At 51.3% G+C, this 22,478-nt stretch overlaps 1 protein-coding gene across 2 annotated transcripts; it reads left to right on the top strand.

Moving 5' to 3' along the window:
* Nucleotides 1-5,033: 5,033 nt before the first annotated feature.
* On the top strand, nt 5,034-14,022 carry LOC142905693 (transcription initiation factor IIA subunit 2). Of its 2 annotated transcripts, none has more exons than XM_076052662.1 (4): nt 5,034-5,323; nt 9,888-9,992; nt 11,550-11,670; nt 12,549-14,022. In XM_076052662.1, the coding sequence occupies exons 1-4, from the start codon at nt 5,252-5,254 to the stop codon at nt 12,572-12,574; spliced, it is 324 nt and encodes a 107-aa protein (XP_075908777.1). In that variant the 5' UTR covers nt 5,034-5,251; the 3' UTR covers nt 12,575-14,022. The 2 variants fall into 2 exon arrangements, with proteins under 2 accessions (XP_075908777.1, XP_075908776.1); XM_076052661.1 differs by having other exon boundaries at nt 5,035-5,323; nt 11,550-11,676.
* Nucleotides 14,023-22,478: the final 8,456 nt, after the last annotated feature.

Raw genomic sequence — 22,478 nt, 5'->3', positions numbered from 1 at the left:
GGCTTACAAAGAACCTCCGTCTTGGAAAAGTCAATGGCATGTGAGCCTACTGAATTAGAACAATGATCTGCTACGGCCGAGGTGTTGGTCCTACCGTGTTTAAGGTCTGCTTTATGTTCACGAATGCGGTCCGAGATATGGCGTTTGGTTTCTCCAATGTAACTACTACCACAGAGGCAACTTAGTTTGTAGACACCAGGGTATTGTATGTCCGGAATCACATCTTTTACAGACGGAACCAGATCACGGATTTTATGTAATGTGTTGAAACGGACCTGGATCTTGTGTTTATTCAAGATTTTGGAGATCTTTTTTTTTTTTGTGATCCCAGCAATGTAGGGTAAAGTGATGGTTTTGAAAGGCTCCTCAAGAGGGTTCTTCTTCATGGTTTGAGTGATAGCTTTGCGGATTGTATAGTCGGAGTAACCATTAGCCCTAAGAGCTTGGTGTACGTGCTTGAGTTCACTGCTTATGTGTTCCTGGTCGGATATGCATTGGGCTCTATGATACAGAGTCTTGATGAGAGAATTCTTCTGTGATGGATGGTGGTGGGAATCCGGTTTCAGATAAGCATCCGTATGGGTAGCTTTCCTGTAGACAGAGTGGCTCATTGAACCATCAGGTCTCTTTTTAATTAGGACATCCAAAAAAGGTATCTTGCCATCTATTTCGACTTCCATGGTAAATCTGATGGCTGGGTGTATGGAATTGATGTGGTCGAAGAATTTGTCTAGAGCAGGCCGGCCATGTGGCCAGATGACAAAAGTGTCATCCACGTACCTCTTCCATAAGGTTGGGCGCAGAGTGGCAGTCTGGATGGCGTCAGTCTCAAATTTCTCCATGAAAATGTTAGCTATAACTGGAGAAAGGGGGGAGCCCATTGGGGTGCCCTCAGTTTGTTTGTAGAAAGTTCCATTCCAAGTGAAGTATGTATTGGTTAAACAGTGTCTCACCAGGGGGGGTACCTCAGTGTTTAGTCCTTGATGAACCAAGTCTTCAATGATTGCAATGGTGTCAGGTACAGGAACCTTGGTGAATAAGGAAACTACATCAAAACTGACAAGCAGGTCGTCTGGGGACAGGGAAATACCCTTGATTGTTGATACCAGGTGAGTAGAATTTTGTACCGCAGAGGTGGTCTTTCCAGTGAAAGGACGCAGGATTTCAGACAAAAAACGAGCTAGTTTGTAGGTGGGGGAGCTGATAGTAGAGACTATGGGACGAAGAGGTGTATCAACTTTATGTATTTTTGGTAAGCCGTATAATCTTGGTGGCCTGGCAGCAGAAGGTTTCAACAAAAACTGTTTAGATTGATCAATTAATGCGGTTGAATCAGAAATTATTTTGTTGGTTTGTGTGACGAGGCTGTTGGTGGGATCTCTTTTTATTTTTGTATAACTACCATCGTCGAGTAATTCTTTAATTTTGTTGTTGTATTCTATTTTATCCATGATAACAGTAGCATTGCCTTTGTCAGCTGAGAGAACTACAATATCATTCCTCTTTTTTAATTTATATAATTCAAAACGCTCATCTTTGCTGAGGTTGCTAGCTGGCATCTTAGCGTTTTTGAGGGTTGCAGCGATTTCAGATCTTGCTACGTCTGCAGCGATGTGACCCAGGCCCCTGAGAGCAACGTCTACTTGGGCAATTATATCATTAACTGGTATGTGTTTAGGTGTGACTGCAAAGTTTAGACCTTTAGCTAAAACGGATTTCAGACCATCGGAAATAGAACTGTTACTGCGATTAATTACGACTTTATTAACGTCTAACTTTTTGGTGTGTGGGTCCGGTCTTTTGTTTAAGAGGAGGTTAAATTTGGAAATCAGGTTTTCCTTACATTTGGTCGACATAGTAGCAGCTGAAGAGGCAGTCATATTGTCTACATGTTCCCAATCCGATGTGGACATTATTGCCGTCAATGATAAGTGTGATTTGTAGAGTGTCTTGTCTAACTGATCTAGTTCTGTGCGTATAAGTCTGATTTTTTCTGAGATAAGAGCTAAGCTAGTTTTGAAAAGAATTCGTTTCGCATTAGAAGAAGTTACAGTAGCAGAGGTGAGTGTAAATGCGATTGGTATTACCCCAGAGTCGCGGCATCTCTTCAGGAAGGTGAGAGACTCGATCAGCTGAGCTTTCTTATCCCGGAGTTTGTTGAAAGATCTTAAAGTTATGTGAAAACCCTCCCCGTAGAGTCTCTCACCTTCCTGAAGAGATGCCGCGACTCTGGGGTAATACCAATCGCATTTACACTCACCTCTGCTACTGTAACTTCTTCTAATGCGAAACGAATTCTTTTCAAAACTAGCTTAGCTCTTATCTCAGAAAAAATCAGACTTATACGCACAGAACTAGATCAGTTAGACAAGACACTCTACAAATCACACTTATCATTGACGGCAATAATGTCCACATCGGATTGGGAACATGTAGACAATATGACTGCCTCTTCAGCTGCTACTATGTCGACCAAATGTAAGGAAAACCTGATTTCCAAATTTAACCTCCTCTTAAACAAAAGACCGGACCCACACACCAAAAAGTTAGACGTTAATAAAGTCGTAATTAATCGCAGTAACAGTTCTATTTCCGATGGTCTGAAATCCGTTTTAGCTAAAGGTCTAAACTTTGCAGTCACACCTAAACACATACCAGTTAATGATATAATTGCCCAAGTAGACGTTGCTCTCAGGGGCCTGGGTCACATCGCTGCAGACGTAGCAAGATCTGAAATCGCTGCAACCCTCAAAAACGCTAAGATGCCAGCTAGCAACCTCAGCAAAGATGAGCGTTTTGAATTATATAAATTAAAAAAGAGGAATGATATTGTAGTTCTCTCAGCTGACAAAGGCAATGCTACTGTTATCATGGATAAAATAGAATACAACAACAAAATTAAAGAATTACTCGACGATGGTAGTTATACAAAAATAAAAAGAGATCCCACCAACAGCCTCGTCACACAAACCAACAAAATAATTTCTGATTCAACCGCATTAATTGATCAATCTAAACAGTTTTTGTTGAAACCTTCTGCTGCCAGGCCACCAAGATTATACGGCTTACCAAAAATACATAAAGTTGATACACCTCTTCGTCCCATAGTCTCTACTATCAGCTCCCCCACCTACAAACTAGCTCGTTTTTTGTCTGAAATCCTGCGTCCTTTCACTGGAAAGACCACCTCTGCGGTACAAAATTCTACTCACCTGGTATCAACAATCAAGGGTATTTCCCTGTCCCCAGACGACCTGCTTGTCAGTTTTGATGTAGTTTCCTTATTCACCAAGGTTCCTGTACCTGACACCATTGCAATCATTGAAGACTTGGTTCATCAAGGACTAAACACTGAGGTACCCCCCCTGGTGAGACACTGTTTAACCAATACATACTTCACTTGGAATGGAACTTTCTACAAACAAACTGAGGGCACCCCAATGGGCTCCCCCCTTTCTCCAGTTATAGCTAACATTTTCATGGAGAAATTTGAGACTGACGCCATCCAGACTGCCACTCTGCGCCCAACCTTATGGAAGAGGTACGTGGATGACACTTTTGTCATCTGGCCACATGGCCGGCCTGCTCTAGACAAATTCTTCGACCACATCAATTCCATACACCCAGCCATCAGATTTACCATGGAAGTCGAAATAGATGGCAAGATACCTTTTTTGGATGTCCTAATTAAAAAGAGACCTGATGGTTCAATGAGCCACTCTGTCTACAGGAAAGCTACCCATACGGATGCTTATCTGAAACCGGATTCCCACCACCATCCATCACAGAAGAATTCTCTCATCAAGACTCTGTATCATAGAGCCCAATGCATATCCGACCAGGAACACATAAGCAGTGAACTCAAGCACGTACACCAAGCTCTTAGGGCTAATGGTTACTCCGACTATACAATCCGCAAAGCTATCACTCAAACCATGAAGAAGAACCCTCTTGAGGAGCCTTTCAAAACCATCACTTTACCCTACATTGCTGGGATCACAAAAAAAAAAAAGATCTCCAAAATCTTGAATAAACACAAGATCCAGGTCCGTTTCAACACATTACATAAAATCCGTGATCTGGTTCCGTCTGTAAAAGATGTGATTCCGGACATACAATACCCTGGTGTCTACAAACTAAGTTGCCTCTGTGGTAGTAGTTACATTGGAGAAACCAAACGCCATATCTCGGACCGCATTCGTGAACATAAAGCAGACCTTAAACACGGTAGGACCAACACCTCGGCCGTAGCAGATCATTGTTCTAATTCAGTAGGCTCACATGCCATTGACTTTTCCAAGACGGAGGTTCTTTGTAAGCCATCTGGCTTCCATGAGAGATTCGTTCATGAGGCTATCCACATATACAAACACAGAGACAATTTCAACCGAGAAGATGGATTCTATCTTAGCAATCATTGGAAAGATTTGATAAATCATTTCAGTTCTTGATTGATTGTTCACGCTTACAGTGCCTCAAATGTCTGACACCCCCCCCCCCCCCAGCTAGGTGCGTGACGTCATTTATGGACGGCCCCAAAGTCTATAATAGAGGTTGTTTTTTGGGGTTATATCGCGTAAATATATAAATGTGGTGTCGTTAAACCCGCCACCACCCGACACAGCCAACTAGCAAGGTTTGCGCACGTAAACACAACATGGCAATTCGTTACTGGTACAGCACAACGGGTGTGTTGGAGAGTAAACGCAGAGAGTAACATTGCAAATGTTGTAGTGGGTTTACTCTCCAATACACCAGTCACGGATTGGCACGTTTTGTTCACGCGACAACACTTACTAATTGGCTGCGTCGGGTGGTGGCGGATTTAACGACACATTTATATTTACGCGATCTAACCCAAAAAAAAACCCCTCTATTATGCATAATATTGTTCGCGAAAGCGCTGAGTAGGGGGGTTTAAAACTCCAATACATCTGAATGTGATAGCGTTACAAGTTTTTTTAATCGCGTTTTTTTTGTTGGCTTCACCCTGTGTCCCTCGCCGGGCGCCGTAGAGCCGTCCGCCTATATAAGGAAGAGGCGAAGGTGACGGCGATTCCCAGCCGCGCTCAGCTCACTCCACGGCTGTCGCCTCACGCCACCGCTGTCGCTTCACGCCACCGCTCTCAACTCACCGCTGTCGTCTCACGCCACCGCTGTCCTCACCACTCGCCCTCGCCGCTCGCCCTCACCGCTACCCCCACCTCCACCCGTGAGGGCTCCGTCTCCTCACCCGCACCACACCTCCACCATGGCCTACCAGCTGTACAGGAACACGACGCTGGGCAACAGCCTCCAGGAGAGCCTGGACGAGCTCATCCAGGTGAAGGCGACCTACGCCGCGCGAGAGAGGCGACCCCGGGCGGGCTCGAGTGGCGGGCGCTGAGGCGGCGGCGGCGGCAGCGGGCGCTAGGCGAGCTCGAGGCTCCGCGCGGGAGACGTAGGCCCGAGCGACAGAGTGGAGTTCTCCTAACACTCTGGACGTGTGGCCGCTGTTGTTTGTGTTGTTGTTTGATTATCGGCGGTTTAAACGGTGGCGTGGTCGTGAGTTGTGGTGGTGGTGGTGGTGGGAGCCCGGGGCGGGTCGAGTTCGGTTCCCGCTCGCGGCCGCCGACGCCCGGGTGAGGGGAACGATCCGAGGTGGGTTCTGAGCCTCGCCCCTAGGTCGACTCGGCCTCAAGCGAGTTACCCGGTTGCGCGGTGTGTGTAGCGGACATCGCCGCTGGGGAGACAAAGGCGGCCGGGCGTGGGTTCTGGCCAGCCCCGCCCGCCCGCTCGTGTGCCGTGCCGGACTTTGTAGGTGCTGCTAACTCGCTAGGCTGTGGGGAGTGTGGGATTCCCTCGTCCCACGGTGTTCACTAACACACGGTCTTAAGTATTTAATTTGAGATGCGCACGTCCTGGCCGTGGTTGGAGTTTAGAGACCACACGAGGCTTGGTGTGGTGATCTTACGAAGTGGTTTTTGTTTGTATCATGCTCAAGGAAACAACACATCTGCCGCAACCCATACGCGTTAGCCCATATTTTTGTACAGGGGAAAATCGAGATTTCAGGTCCACATGGCGAAGCGTTTGTTTGTGTCTGTGTTTCTCCCTTGTGATGGTGACTTTGTGTAGGACGAACGTGGACACAAGGTGCACGGGGAGACCAATAAGGTCCGAGTTGGGCTGTCATAAGATAGGGCACTGATAAGTGGTTGACGGGTATGTAGTAGTTGATAGTAGTGTATAGTGGCATACCTGTAAAGCCATATGGTTTACCCCGTATTCTTGTACAGAGAAATTGAGTTAAAACAAATGTCCATGTGATAATTGTTTTTTTACCCTTTTATCTGGCAACAAAACTGACACCTTTTTTTACAAGGAGTCACGTTTACATTGACCACAATACCTGCGGTCGGAACGCAAACAAAAAACAACAACTCTGATAATGTATGTGGCACTGTCCTTGAAATTGATTGGTCCACACCCGAGACGGCTTTCTTCAGAGCCTCGTCTCACATGGTGTTGGACCAGAAGACGCCAAAAGGCGCACAACTCAAAGACAATGCACCATCAGAGTATGAGAGCTCGGGTTAAGCATTTACACCATTGGAAACCTCATTTGCCAGTAACAAAATATGATAATTGGTTTTTTACCCTTTTATCTGGCAACAAAACTGACACCTTTTTTTACAAGGAGTCAGTTTTGTTGCCAGATAAAAGGGTAAAAAACCAATTATCATTTTTTGTTACTGGCAAATGAGGTTTCCAATGGTGTAAATGTCCATGTGTTTGTGTTTCTCCCTTGTGATCGAACTTTGTGTAGGACGAACGTTGACATTCATAAGGGCACCACGGGGTGACCAATACGGTCTGAATGAATTGGTCTGCAATAAAGTGGGGAGGAACGAATTGGGTGGTTGACGGCTACATGAACGATGATCCGGCTGATGGAGGAGGTTGGCGGGGACGGCGCCGTTTCCACGAAGGGCTAAAAAGAGGGGGTGTGGGCTTTGAGTAGAATGGGATTGCGGCTCCATGGGGTTATAGGACTCGTGGGGGGGGGCACAACATACGGTTCCAGAGCCGCACGCGGCTCTTTAAGGATTGCCGCTTTGTGACGTTGTTGCGGTGCGGCTCTTGAAACATTGAGGAGAGGGGGAGGGTGTAGGGGGTTAGTGAGGGGGGAAAAAGTATTTGATCCCCTACCGATTTTGTACGTTTGCCCACTGACAAAGAAATGATCAGTCTATAATTTTAATGGTAGGTTTATTTGAACAGTGAGAGACAGAATAACAACAAAATCCAGAAAAACGCATGTCAAAAATGTCATAAATTGATTTGCATTTTAATGAGGGAAATAAGTATTTGACCCCCTCTCAATCAGAGATTTCTGGCTCCCAGGTGTCTTTTATACAGGTAACGAGATGAGATTATGAGCACACTCTTAAAGGGAGTGCTCCTAATTTCAGCTTGTTACCTGTATAAAAGACACCTGTCCACAGAAGCAATCAATCAGATTCCAAACTCTCCACCATGGCCAAGACCAAAGAGCTTTCCAAGGATGTCAGGGACAAGATTGTAGACCTACACAAGGCTGGAATGGGCTACAAGACCATTGCCAAGCAGTTTGGTGTGAAGGTGACAACAGTTGGTGCGATTATTCGCAAGTGGAAGAAACACAAAAGAACTGTCAATCTCCCTCGGCCTGGGGCTCCATGCAAGATCTAACGTTAGGAGTTGTACTTTGGTTGATCCGTGCGAGTGTGTGGTGAAAAGGAGCTTTCTGTTCACATCGTCTTAGTCGTGTATACATTGTCGTGAGCGTTACCTGGGCTCGATTTTCAACCGCGGCTAATATTTGGTAGCAAAAGAAGAATTTTGGTGAGGGGGTAGCCTGAAGCCTCCCTCGGCTCGGCCTTAGCAGAGTATCTTTGTAATCAAACAAATAATGTGCTTACTCTTTGGTTCTTTCGATAAAGTTGCATAGGTATAAATGAAATCACGACGTTTCGGGCGCAACACAAGCGTCCGTCATCAGGTGGGACAACCGCAGCAAGAAACAATTGCTGAAGTAATGTGCTGCTTTGGCAGTGGTGCGCAAATAGTAGCACTCGTCAAGACGGTAACCGTATCATCATCATCGCGTGGCGCTTCCGGGTGCGCGCTTCTGCGGCCGTCTGGAACGCTCTTCCTTCCGATATTATTTGACCACTGGGGACATTGCACTTTCAATTTGTCGTTTAGATTGACAAAACTCATTTCTTTAGAACTGATTTTTGCGTTTAGTGCGGGGCACCTCCACGATTAGCGCGGTTGGCTACGTGCGGTGCGGAAGAAATCCAACGTGCATCGTCAACACCGCCTCGTACATAGAATAAAAACGCAATTGACGTCTTCCTCCCCCCCCCCCCCCGCCTTTGACGTCGTTTCGCAAATGCGCCGTCGCTTTATGAACACCGCTGCCCGCTTTGTGTCGTCTCGGCTTCACGCCCGCGTCGCTGGCGGCTGCGGCGTCTTCGGCGTCCTTTCTCGCTACCCGTCGCCACCTCGTCGCCCTTCCCCGCAAACCGCCCACCGCTGCTCCCCTGCTAATATCGCTACGACGAACGTCGTTTCCATATCCGTCGCCACGCCTGTTCGGGAACGCATCCCCAACGTAAGCCCCCCCCCCCCCCCCCCCCCCCCCCCGGTGTATGTTGCTGTATGATCGCTGACGTTGAGGCGGTGTCGTCGTCGTTGTTGGAGAGTGCGAGTTGTTGTTGGTTTTTTTTTTTAGAACCGAGTGTCCGGCTCTGGGGACCAGCGGGAGGCAAGGCCGCGGAATACTTGCGGCCAATGTCATTTAATAGTGTCCTTGGCTTGGAATGAACATTGTGACGCAAAGGTCATATCAACTAACGAACAGTGCCTGTGTCATTCTCATTACAATACTTCGTAGTAATAATAATTGGCTGTCCCTACTGTAGACCAATCAGTTTCAAAGACAATGCGTTTATTACACGATGTAACACACTTTTTGTTCCTGGGCGGTAAGTGTTATTTCGTAATTTCTTATGCCTAAAAAGTATAGAAAATGGGCTATTATTCCCCACAAACTTTGCTTTTGTGACCAGGACAGTGATATTTTGAAATTGACCTATTTTCAATGGGAAAACGGGCGAATTTGTCTTTTCGTTCACATATGAATGAACATTTACATGTATTTATACTAAAGTAACAAAAAAATGACTACAAAAGATTTAGAAGTGAGTAGTTCTTCGAGATTTACGATTATGCTCCAAATAACGTTCATGAATCTGCCCACAAATGTAGTCTCCCATCATGTTCTCGTTCTACTGACCTTGGTAGCGGCGTTGAAAGTCCAGTATGTCCTGGTGGAAGCGCTCGCCTTGCTCCTCCAAGTACGCTCCCATGTTCTCCTTGAATTTATCAAGATGAGCATCAAGGATATGGACTTTGAGGGATATCCTATAACCCATTGTGGCGTAGTTCTTAACCAAACACAACGCTCTGATGATTATCAGAGCGTTTGTTTGCATGTTCACCACAAAGTACGCGTGGTTAATGCCGGATTTTATTCCTTGAAAAAGGTTTCTAATTTGGTGTTTGAACATCCTAACGACTCCTCTTTTATTGCCAGAAAGGGTACAAACTTCTTCCTGTTTTTTTCCCCTACTTTGATACTGGCAAAAAGGTCCCTTGACAAAAAAAAGTGATCGCAACAACGAAATTAGTCCCAGGTCTGAAGCCTCCCCCCCCCCAGAAATGCGTGCGTGCGGGCTGGTAAAGATGACACTCCCTCCCCCTCCTTTTGTACGCGCGCCGCCGATTGCCGCCGTTGTGCGCGATGTGACTCACGAGGGTTTTGTGGTGGGTGGTGGTGGTTGTGTGTGGGCCTCCAGTCCCAGCAGATGAGTCCTCAGCTGGCGCTGCAGGTGCTACTGCAGTTCGACAAGGCGATCAACGCGGCGCTGGCGCAGCGCGTGCGCAACCGCATCAGCTTCCGCGTAAGCCACTCGCACCCGACAACAACCGCCATTCGCCACTAAGTGGTGGCGATGTCGCCACGACGCTTGTGCCAGGTTATCTGCACGTCAAAGCCACGTGAAGTGTCGAACGCCCGCTGGCAGGAGGTCACGGGACAGACGCAGGTGGTGCCATGGGTCGACTGACTGAGATGACTGGCCGATTCGCTCGCACACAAACACACAAACACACTAGCACAAACAAAAACGTAAGATTCCCCTATATAGCCTCAATAGACTTTTGGGGCAAGTGCTGTTATCGAGCGGCTATGAAGGCCAGAACGGTACACGAGGGGGTGGGTGGCCAGCACCAAGCCCGACCGCCTTTGTCTCCCAAGTGGTGATGTTTACACACTACAACAGGTACTCATTTGAGGCCGAGTCGACCTAGGGGAGGCCCATGACTGGTTCAAATAATCGTCACTGGTGTTGGCCGTGAGCAGGAATCGAACTCGGGCCTCTGGGTTCGTAGCGCTACACGCTAACCACGACACTACCGCTCCACGCACACACACGCTCAACCGCCCTTCCCCGGTATGTGGTGGCGGTGATGTCAATGCGGAACTCGTGCCAGGCTAGGTGCACTTTTGCGGCCGTGGTGTGACGTTTTGAAGGCTCGCTGGCAGGAGGTCACCGGGACAGACTCGGTGTTATGGATTGACTGACAGAGATGATGACTGACGGAGGCCACGCACGCATGCACGTAGACACACTCGCAAATGTACAGAGACGCACAACAGCTTGTGCCAGGCTAGAAGCGTGTAAGGCTCGCTGCTGGCAGGAAGTCATGGGGACCAGACCCGGGTGTTGACTGAGATGACTGGCAGATGCATACCAAGTGTGCCACCCATTGCACTGCGTTTCTCGCCGCCCAGCGCGCTCCGCTCGTTGTCGTGAGCATCGCTCCTCCGCTTTCCGTTGTTGCTGCAGTCTGATCAGCGCTGCATCTTGCATTCGCATCAGCCCATGTGTTCTCTCGCCCATGCTCTGCCGTTTAGCCCACTCGACTCGTACACTCTACCTGAATGTATTCCTACGCACGTAATTCAGTACTTGTATGTTAATACTTCTTTCGCAACATACGTAGCCAACCGTGCTAATCGGAGGATGTGAAGCATTGATTTTAATTGGTCTTTACTTGCCTAATTATTTATTTGTTCCCTTGTTACCCCCCACCCACCCCCCCCCCCTCCGTGTCACCAATTGTCCCCGCATCTCTGGTGCTGTACGTCTCCTTTTAATTCCCGTGCATCCCTGCCCCCCCCCATGTCCCCACAATGTCCCCACAATGTCCCCACAATGTCCCCACAATGTCCCCACAATGTCCCCACAATGTCCCCACAATGTCCCCACAATGTCCCCACAATGTCCCCACAATGTCCCCACAATGTCCCCACAATGTCCCCACAATGTCCCCACAATGTCCCCACAATGTCCCCACGCCAATCTCTCCCTGCGTCACCCATCCTCTGCCCGTGTCCCCGGCACCGTGTGTGTGTGTCCCCCCCCCCCGCCGCCCCCTCCCTCCCCCGCGTGCAGGGCTCTCTGAACACGTACCGGTTCTGTGACAACGTGTGGACCTTCGTGCTCAACGACGTGGAGTTCCGCGAGGTCACCGACCTCGTCAAGGTCGACAAAGTGAAGATCGTGGCCTGCGATGGCAAGAGTGAGCGCCCAGACACCATGGGCTCACACTCACCTCACACTCACCTCGCGCTCACCTCACCCTCACCTCACGCTCACCTCACCTCGCCCTCACCTCACCTCGCGCTCACCTCACCTCGCCCTCACCTCACCTCGCGCTCACCTCACCTCACACTCACCTCACCTCGCGCTCACCTCACCTCACGCTCACCTCACCTCGCCCTCACCTCACCTCGCGCTCACCTCACCACGCGCTCACCTCACACTCGCTTCACCATGCACTCGCCACAAAAAAGACAAAAGATCCCCGTATAGCCTTAACAGACTGTCCGGGCAAGTGCTGCTAGCGAGTAGCACCTGTGAAGGCCGGCACGGCGCACAAGAGGGTGTGCGGCCAGCACCACGCCCGACCGCCTCGTCTCCCCAGTGGCGATGTTTACACCACACCAGGTACTCATTTGAGGCCGAGTGGACCTAGGGGAGACCCGGGACCCGTTCAGATATAATCGTCACCGGTGTTGGCCGTGATTGGGAATCGAACTCGGTTCGCCGGGTTCGTAGCGCAGAAACCCACGCACACTCGTGGAGCTGCGATTAAACCGGGGGGGGGGGGGTCCCGGTTTAATCGCAGCTCTGCTCGTGTGCGTGGGTGTTTCTACGCGAGCCTACCGAGTGTGTCGGCGAATCGTCCGAGACCGTCGGTCGATTCGTTGCGCTTGAGAACCCATTTTAATCGCAGCCGGCGCCGACTTGGCAGCGATCGGCCCTTGAGCCACCGGGCTGCCTCTCTCCCCCTCTCTCCCTCTCTCCCTCTCCCTCAGTGGGCCGCTCCCCGCTAGTGCTCGCCGTGACATGCGGTCCCCCCTCCCCTGTGGCTCCTCTCGTTGGTCACAGCCTCGGGCTCGACGTCTGCGGAGTGAGGAGGAGGACGAGGAGCGGTGGCGGAGTGTGGAGCATCATCGGAGCGGCGGCTCGCTCACCGTCCACCAGCCCCCGATATACAGTGTCCAGTCGCCCACTCACCCACTCCCTCGCCCTCCGCCAGCCCCAGTACACGCAGTGCACTCACCCACTCCCTCACCATCCATCCCACCACTCCCTCACCATCCACCAGCCCCAGTACACAGCATCCACTCACCCACTCCCTCACCCTCCACCAGCCCCCGATACACACCGTTTACTAACCCACTCCCTCACCATCCATCCCACCACTCCCTCGCCATCCACCAGCCCCAGTACACAGCATCCACTCACCCACTCCCCCGCCCTCCACCAGCCCCAGTACACAGCATCCACTCATCCACTCCTTCGCCCTCCACCAGCCCAGCATATATCGACGCGATCTGCTGGCCCCACTCCGTGCACACGCTGCTCAGCGCCGTCCACTCGCCCGTTGCCGTGCCCGTCGCGTTTCGCCTCTCCCACTTCCACCCTGCGTGGCCCTCCAGCACCACGGCCGAGTCGCCCGCTCTGCACTCAAGGTTGAAGATGCAGGGTTGTCGTCGTTGTCGTGTGGTGATGATGATGGTGGTGGTGGTTGCAGCAAGCCGCCCTCTGGTGGTGTGAAACCCGGACTATAAATATAGCCCCGTCAAAGAGAATGACTCTTGACACTTGATTCAGACTGATATTTGAAGGCGTTGTAGATCCTGAGTCCGAGGAATAGATTTAAATTTGCAAAATCATTCCAGCACGTCCACTCATACTCTGTTTCTTTCGGTAAAGTCACTTAGGTAAAAATTAAAATAAAGTTAATCAAAAAAAATTACTTTAGTAATGATGATGATTGCTTGTGTTGCAATCGAAACGTCGTGATTTGATTAACTTTATTTTTACCTACGTGACTTTACCGAAAGAACCAAAGAGCATGGATCATTGTAGTCACGAAAACTTCAAATCTAGAATCACGTCCACTCATTGACTCCGCCTCTTCGTTCTCGTCGCTATGCTGCTCCGGTCACTCCCCCCACAACTCTCGCTCGCCATCCTCCCAGCTGCCATCGCTCGCCCGTCACCCTCTCGGCCTCAATTACTCTCCCATAATCCTCCCAGCTGCCATCGCTCGCCCGTCATCCTTCCAGCTCCCCATCATCCTCCCAGCTCCCATCAAGGATCTGAGTGAATCTGCTTTAAAATCCCAACCCCGCCCACAGCTTTGCTGTTCCAGGCTTAAGTTGCACCACCCACACTGTTGTAACCCCTTGCATAAAAATAGTTAACATTTTAAATTGAATTTTTTTTCTTCCCTCTGGCGTCTCTCTTTATGTTCGGTGTAATTTATTTGTCGCAGTTTTGACGAGAGCCCCACACGTTACCAACGGCGCAACGTTCGATTTTTTTTTTAAATAAAGGATTTTCTTTGGTTTTCTATTGTTGCTGGTGGTCAGTGATTTTTATTTTTACTTACAGCCGGCACAGTCCGAGACAAACGACGTTCCGGGAATTAAATTTGGCCACGCCACATCCCCATCTTCACCTCCCCCCCCACCTCTTCTGACACTGGTGGTGGCTGGCCTGCATACGATCAATCCTGGGTTTAACCAGGCTGGATTGCGAGGAGCTCCCAAATCCTTGAAAGGTCTGGGTAAAGTCCCACCGGTGAGCTCCTCTGGCAGGCAAGGCTGCGTTTGCTGAGTCGTGTAGCCCCGCATGCCCAGCCACCGCGTGCCTTAAACAGCTTTGGTTCGGCCGGATAGAGGGGGCTAAATGGGCGTGGCACGGGCTAGAGAAGAGATGGAGTGATGTGGTACAGGAGGATGTGGAGCTGAGTGGACTTGCCGATGGCTGGTACCAGCAGTGTTAAGATCGGCCTCTGGAGGAGGCTTGTAAAGGATGCTGCTGCTACTGGGCATTCGGAGGCAGTTGCTCTCCAGCAACAACAGAGGGCAGAGGACCGACAACGAGTGGAGCGCCGGTCGGATAAAACACACCAAGTCGGTACAGTAGGGGGCACAGGTGGTGCATCGGCCACTCATCTCGGTCGGTCGTCCCATGGCACCTGGATCTGTCCCATAACCTGCCCGCGGGCGTACGGCACTTCACGTTGCCTTAAAGTGTGCACAGCCGTGCGGATGTCAGCGCCACTTCGTGGCGCCCGGCGGTTGCCGTGTTCGGTGAACGAGCATGCGAAACCAGGCCATCCGAGTTCAATTCCCGCTCGTGGCCACGAACACCGATGACGATTATCTGAACTGCTCCTGGGCCTTTCCCTAGGTCGACTCGTCCTCAAATGAGTACCTGGTGCGGTGTGTCGTAAAACATCGCCACTCGAGAGACAAAGGTGGGCCGGGTTGTGGTGCCGACCACGCAACCCTTCGTGTGCAGTGCCGGCCTTCGTAGGTGCTGCTCGCTAGCAGTACTTGCCCAAACGGTCTGTTAAGGCTACAACACGGGGGATCTTTGGTGAACATATATAAGATGTTATTGCAGTGGTAGTGCCTGATAATCCCAACTTCCCAAACCAGCCGTCGGGTCGCCCACCAACGACCAAATCCAGACGTGTTTCTCAGTCGCACTGGGCCGATGATCAACACCGCAGTACACAATCGCGGTGAAGTTCTACACCGGTTTCCAGATCTCGGTTACAACTCGAAGAAGTTCCCGAGATGGGAATTGCCGTGTTGGGGTAACCTGCACCGACGGCCGCCTGGATGGGAAACGGAGCGCAAGCCATTCCGACCTCGGCGCAGCGGATTTTCATTGCTGGCCATCGACCAAATTCGGTCACCGCATCGGGCGCTTTCTCAGATGCGCTTCTGCGGCCGTCTGGAACGCTCTTCCAATATTAGGAAGCCACTGGAGCTATGCGCTTTGAAATCATCTCGATTGACAAACTCCTTTCTTTAAAACTGCTTGTGTTTAGTTTGCTGTCCTCCCCCCGCACCTCCGATTCGCCACGGTTGGCTTGCGTACGGCGCGAAAGAAGTTGTGCGTAACGCACACCGCAGCTGACAATCTGGGTGCCACAGCCGATGTCGTTTGCTGCGACTTGTCAGATTGTCTTGCTGGCAACTCGACGCGCGTTGAAGCAACTCTGCAGCAAAGCGGTGGCAGCAACGGCGCCTCGAATCAACAAAGTTCCTGGGTTCGGTTCTTGTCTCGGGTGCATTTTCTTCCTGAGAGTTTGCATTCTCTCTCCACCCCCCCCCCCCTTCTGCTGTGAGGGACGCGGGCCCCCGGCGCCCCCCTCCGGGGGAGGGTTGATCTCGGGAGGGCTGCAGGTTGCGGACTCCTCGCTCGTGTGAGAGCCGCCGCTATCCAACTCCTCGCTCGTGGGGAGAGGGCTGCCGCTCCCCGGCTGCGACTTGACAGATTGTCTTGCTGGCACCCCTCGTACGCGCTGAACCGGGGGTCAGGGGTCAGAGGACAACGACGTCCTTCGCACACGCGTCGCCAACAGAGGGCGGGCAATGGAGATCGTTTAAAGGGCTGCGGGGCGGGGATTCGGAGTCGGTCTTAGGGCGACACACCAATCGCACGCGCGGGACGGGGGGTCGGGGGTCAGAGGGCAGGGACGTCACTCGTACACGCGTAGCCGATTGGGCGGTTGTCTCGGAGATTATTTAAAGGGCAGTATGAATAATCCCACGTGTACCCGGGCGAGTTCGCCGTCCACTCACCGCGGGCACACGCTAAACAAAAGGCCGTGTGGATAACCTCGCGTGTACGCGGCCTGTCTACCTGACGCACACGTTGAACACACGGGCGCACGAGTAACCTCACGTGCCCCTGTACGAGTCTGCCACCGCTCGCCACACGCACACGCTAACCACGAGTTACACGCAGGGGCGAGCGCAAACACGCGGGCGAATACACACTCGCGCGTAAACACGTGGTACAACGACGGAGGAATCCTGGTCGGGCGCGCACACAATGGCCGCGTCGACAGATTTACCCGCGCGCAAATCCCCGTACCACACGACACCGTTCCACACTCGTAGAAACCACACGACAAGGTTTTATTGATCACTGACGATTTATTCCCGGCGTGTCTGCGAGCCACCGTTACCCGAGTCAGTCCGAGTCAGCAGGGCAGGTCTAACCTATCTCCCGATGGTCTAAACCCGATCCACCTCGTCCCCTTGGAATTAGACTCCCTAGGCTTGTACGCTTAAATCCCCACTCTCTCTCTTTCGTGCTCACTTTTCGCCTCGATGTGCGCGGGCCGTCGCGGGGGGACGAGGCTGCCCGAGGTTCTCGCGGGGAGTGGGGCCTGGCTTCGCTGAGACTCGTCACACGGACGACCCAGTGGCCGGCAAGCTGACTGCTCCGATGGCTGACTGGAGGAGAACGCGAACCCCCCCCCATTCTTCTCTCCCATTTTATCCTTCCCTGCATCAGAGGTCTGCCTGGCTGACCCGCGATACCCCACCGCCATCGGTGCGCCCGCCTCGGTGCCTTCAACGACGTCCGCTTCCCTCTCTACCCCTCAACGGGGGCCGCCGCTGGGCCGTTGCCATTGGCCACGGCGTGCAAGCGTACTTTTCCGGCCAATCAGGCGCTTCCCCTGGTGCTCGTGTGGACCTTCAGGACCCTAAACCTGCCAGCCAATCCGGCGCCTTACCGGCTGATCCTGTCTCCTGTGTGCTCTTAGCCCATCGTTCGTGGCCCCGTCCCCCTCCTTCTACCTGCCGTGCTGTGTGCGTCCTAACCGCGGCGACTGAGTGGCCTCGCCGTGACCATGCAATTGCACGTCAATTCACGGCTCCGCGGTGTAATGCAACCCGGGGGAAGTCGGCCAATTCCCTGGCCCCAGGAAACCGTGGGGGATGTCCCTACGAAGAGGGCCCCTGGGTGAAGACCTGGAGGCCAGGTGACCTCCCCACGAGGTTCTACGTGGGGGTGTGTGTGTGTGTTGTGTGGTGCCGCCGCAGCGGAGCTGCTCCAGCGGAGCCGTGCCCACCGCCGCGACGCCGTCACCGATGCCTCGGATTTCCCGCCACTCTCCCGGGGCCGGTGCCTTCTCAGACGTCCGCGTTTTGCCCACTGCACAGTCGTGAGGCCGCCGCAGCAGAGCCGCTCTGCCGAGGCCGTGCCGACCGCCGCGAAGCCGCCACCGGGGGATGCCGACGCCGACGCGGTGCACCCTCGCCGCTCCCCCCCCCCCCCCCCCCTGCACGAATGCACACACGCCCCACGTAGAGCCGGGAGGGGAGGTCACCCGGCCGATAGGTTTTTTTCCAGAAGTCCCTAATGGGATCGAACTTCATGGTTTCCTGCGGCAGGGAAATTGGGCGATCTTCCCCCTGCAGCTGACATGCACTGCGGCATCGCAACCTAATATTAAAGTTGCATGGTCACGGCAAGGGCCATCGAGCCACCGCGAGTGGAATCACACACGCACAAGCACGGGTCAGTGGACTGGTAGCGGGAGAACAGAGAGCGGACGTCGGAGAGATCACTGCGGCGACATCACCCGAGCTGGGATCCGAGTATCGAAAGGGCGGGAAAATCCGAGCCCCTGATTGGACGGGAGGCCAAGGGAGCGAAACAGCGAAATTCCTTTGTTGTAGGTAGGATAAAGGGAGGGGGATTCAGGTAGCAAGTTCAGTTCTTCTTCAGGATCATCGCGGTTCCGGGAGCAGCAGAGTCAGCCGTCCGAGACGTCCGTGGGACGTACTCCAGCACCGTCAGGCTCGCCCCTCTACAGAGACAACTCGCCGCCTCATTCCCTTACAGCGTTCAGCGCAGCAGGGTGGAAGTAAGTGCGAGGGAGAGAGGCTTAAATCTAAGTGTTTTTTTTTTAATCCAGGGTAGAGAGCGGGGCGATCGGTAGGAGGAATTGAATCGAAGACTTCCGAGGGATAGACTAGCGTCCACTGACCCACACCATCACACGTAGATTGAACTGGGTACTCGCGGCAAATAAAATCGCTAGCAGGGAGATAAAACTGCGTCGCGCGGTCTTTGAGAGTGTGGAGCGTGCTTGGTGTCCGCGCATCTGTACGATCACTTACAACAGTGCTTAGCGCTCGCGCGCCGGTGTGACTGTGTTACGATCGCTCGCCTGCACGAGTGTCTATAGCGAGGTAGCGAGCGACGCGCCAGGCGTGCGCGTATTCGCGCGGCGGTTTAAACGGCCCCTTCAACTCAGAACGCAGGGATCCCCTTCAACCAGCGTAGCGCGCTGCAAGCGTAGAGCGTACCGACCCACTAATAAGCTACGCAAACGCGGTCGACATCCCAGGCAGAGGTACAGGGGGGCGAGACGTTAGGGGCCGGTAGTCTGGACCTGACCGAGCAGCCGGGGGGTAAGCGATATGAATGGAACGGGGGAGTCGGTGGGCAACGGCCCCGACAATTCAGTGATGGCGGGGGACGGTAGCCCCCACGGCTCCGACGGTGCGGCTTCGTTGCTGTGGCCCCGCGCTGCACGAGTTTCCTCTGGGTTCTCAAATGTCCTGCCATAGCAAACAAACAAATGGTAGCGATCGGGTCGGTGGTAATGATAGAATTAGTGATGCGGTAAGTGGCGGTGATCAGGTTCGTGGTAGAGTTAGTGTCAGTGGTAGTGATAAGGTCAGTGATAAGGATAGGGGCAGTGGTAGGGTTAATGGCAGTGATGGTATCCGTAGTAGTGGTAGAGACAGTGATAGTGATAGGGGCAGTGGTAATGATAAGGTTAGGGGCCGTCCATAAATGACGTCACACACCTAGCGGGGGGGGGGGGGGGGTTCAGACATTCGTGACGATGTGTGACGAGGGGGGGGGGAGGTTTGAGAAATGTGACGTCACATCAAAATGCGCAACTTTAAATAAATATAGACAACACGTTCTACTTAATTAAATATACTTTTTAATTAATGTTTTCTCCTAAAACATCAGAGTGTAGCGCCACATTAAATACGCACTACAATGACAATAGTTTAAAGCGGTTTGAAGCATGTTTTATTTTCAAAATGGAAATATGATTTGGGGGGGGGGGCAGAGCTTTGTAACGTCATATTTGAGGGGGGGTCTGACTTTTTGTGACGCCGTGTGACGAGGGGGGTGTCAAAAATCGTCCAAAATCGCGTGACGTCATTTATGGACGGCCTCTTAGTGGTAGGGTTATCGACAGTGATAGGGTCGGTGGTAATGATATACAGTGAGGGAAAAAAGTATTTGATCCCCTGCTGATTTTGTACGTTTGACCACTGACAAAGAAATGATCAGTCTATAATTTTAATGGTAGGTTTATTTGAACAGTGAGAGACAGAATAACAACAACAAAATCCAGAAAAACGCATGTCAAAAATGTTATAAATTGATTTGCATTTTAATGAGGGAAATAAGTATTTGACCCGTCTGCAAAACATGACTTAGTACTTGGTGGCAAAACCCTGTTGGCAATCACAGAGGTCAGACGTTTCTTGTAGTTGGCCACCAGGTTTGCACACATCTCAGGAGGGATTTTGTCCCACTCCTCTTTGCAGATCTTCTCCAAGTCATTAAGGTTTCGAGGCTGACGTTTGGAAACTCGAACCTTCAGCTCCCTCCACAGATTTTCTGTGGGATTAAGGTCTGGAGACTGGCTAGGCCACTCCAGGACCTTAATGTGCTTCTTATTGAGCCACTCCTTTGTTGCCTTGGCCGTGTGTTTTGGGTCATTGTCATGCTGGAATACCCATCCATGACCCATTTTCAATGCCCTGGCTGAGGGAAGGAGGTTCTCACCCAAGATTTGACGGTACATGGCCCCGTCCATCGTCCCTTTGATGCGGTGAAGTTGTCCTGTCCCCTTAGCAGAAAAACACCCCCAAAGCATAATGTGTCCACCTCCATGTTTGACGGTGGGGATGGTGTTCTTGGGGTCATAGGCAGCATTCCTCCTGCTCCAAATACGGCGAGTTGAGTTGATGCCAAAGAGCTCCATTTTGGTTTCATCTGACCGCAACACTTTCACCCAGTTGTCCTCTGAATCATTCAGATGTTCATTGGCAAACTTCAGACGGTCATGTATATGTGCTTTCTTGAGCAATGGGACCTTGCGGGCGCTGCAAGATTTCAGTCCTTCACGGCGTAGTGCGTTACCAATTGTTTTCTTGGTGACTATGGTCCCAGCTGCCTTGAGATCATTGACAAGATCCTCCCGTGTAGTTCTGGGTTGATTCCTCACCGTTCTCATGATCATTGCAACTCCACGAGGTGAGATCTTGCATGGAGCCCCAGGCCAGAGGGAGATTGACAGTTCTTTTGTGTTTCTTCCATTTGCGAATAATCGCACCAACTGTTGTCACCTTCTCACCAAGCTGCTTGGCAATGGTCTTGTAGCCCATTCCAGCCTTGTGTAGGTCTACAATCTTGTCCCTGACATCCTTGGATAGCTCTTTGGTCTTGGCCATGGTGGAGAGTTTGCAATCTGATTGATTGATTGTTTCTGTGGACAGGTGTCTTTTATACAGGTAACGAGCTGAGATTAGGAGCACACTCTTAAAGGGAGTGCTCCTAATCTCAGCTTGTTACCTGTATAAAAGACACCTGGGAGCCAGAAATCTTTCTGATTGAGAGGGGGTCAAATACTTATTTCCCTCATTAAAATGCAAATCAACTTATAACATTTTTGACATGCGTTTTTCTGGATTTTGTTGTTGTTATTCTGTCTCTCACTGTTCAAATAAACCTACCAGTAAATTATAGACTGATCGTTTCTTTGTCAGTGGGCAAACGTACAAAATCAGCAGGGGATCAAGTACTTTTTTCCCCTCGCTGTAGGGCAAGTTATATGGTCCGTGGTGGCGATAATAGGTCAAGTTATAGGGTAGCTAACGTCTCAATCTGACGGCACCGCACACGAGTGGCGAGGGATGAAGGGAGGAGGAGGTCCTCTCGTGAAGCTCCTCCTTCGGGATGGGGGCACGGGGGGGGTAACCCCCCACCACAAATTGAGTACATTTATTCATTTTTTTCCAGTCGCTTACAATAAAGATTTTAAAATGTATTAATTGTATGTGCCTGCGCCTCCGAATGTGAGGGACAGAGCGAGCCCCCTGCCCGACTGTGAAAAAATAGAAAATGTATTTCACGAGTTTAAGTTTCACGTGGTTTAAGTTTCACGAGTTTAAGTTTCACGAGTTAAAGTTTCACAAGTTTTAGTTTCACGAGTCTTAGTTTCACGAGTTTTAGTTTCACGAGTTTTAGTTTCACGAGTTAAAGTTTCTTGAGTTTTAGTTTCACGACTTTTAGTTTCACGAGTTTAAGTTTCACGAGTTTTAGTTTCACGAGTTTAAGTTTCACAATTTTAAGTTTGACGAGTTTAAGTTTCACGAGTTTAAGTTTCACAACCATTAGTTTTTATTCTTCACTCGGGCGCCTCCATCATTTCCTTGCACAGAGACGTTGTAGGTCGTGAAAATCTCACCAATCGCCGGCAATGCGGTGGCCAGACTCTGCCTCTCCACGAGCCATCATGGTTACAGTAGTTTGGTTTAACCCGAGGCTTTCGCGAACAAAATATCATCCATAATGCAGGTTTTTTTGGGGGGTTAAATCGCGTATATATGAACCCAAAAAAAACCTGGATTTTGAATATTTATTGGTACTTTAAGTTGATATTACCGCGGTCGCCTTTTTGTCCCCCCCCCCCCCCAATATATATATTATAATTACGGCCTTTAACGACGTATTTTGACGCGATTTAACAACCCCCCCTCCTCCTAGGAGGAGGAAAGCCTCCTCCTAGCACCACGTGTTACACTGGCGGTACGAACCAGACGCCACGCCGGTCGGGAGTGGGACGGCTCACCGGGGGGGGGGCAATTTGTCACCTGCCCCCCAGGGCGGTGAGGGTTGTAAGGAGGGCGAGCAACCCGTTGTCTCAGGTGCAACCCGCGTCTCAGGTGCAAC

The sequence above is a fragment of the Petromyzon marinus genome, chromosome 57 (assembly GCF_048934315.1).
Source record: "Petromyzon marinus isolate PM22_M1 ecotype Great Lakes invasive population chromosome 57, UKy_Petmar_22M1.pri1.0, whole genome shotgun sequence".
NCBI lineage: Eukaryota > Metazoa > Chordata > Hyperoartia > Petromyzontiformes > Petromyzontidae > Petromyzon > Petromyzon marinus.
This window is presented reverse-complemented; position numbering and strand designations above follow the sequence as displayed.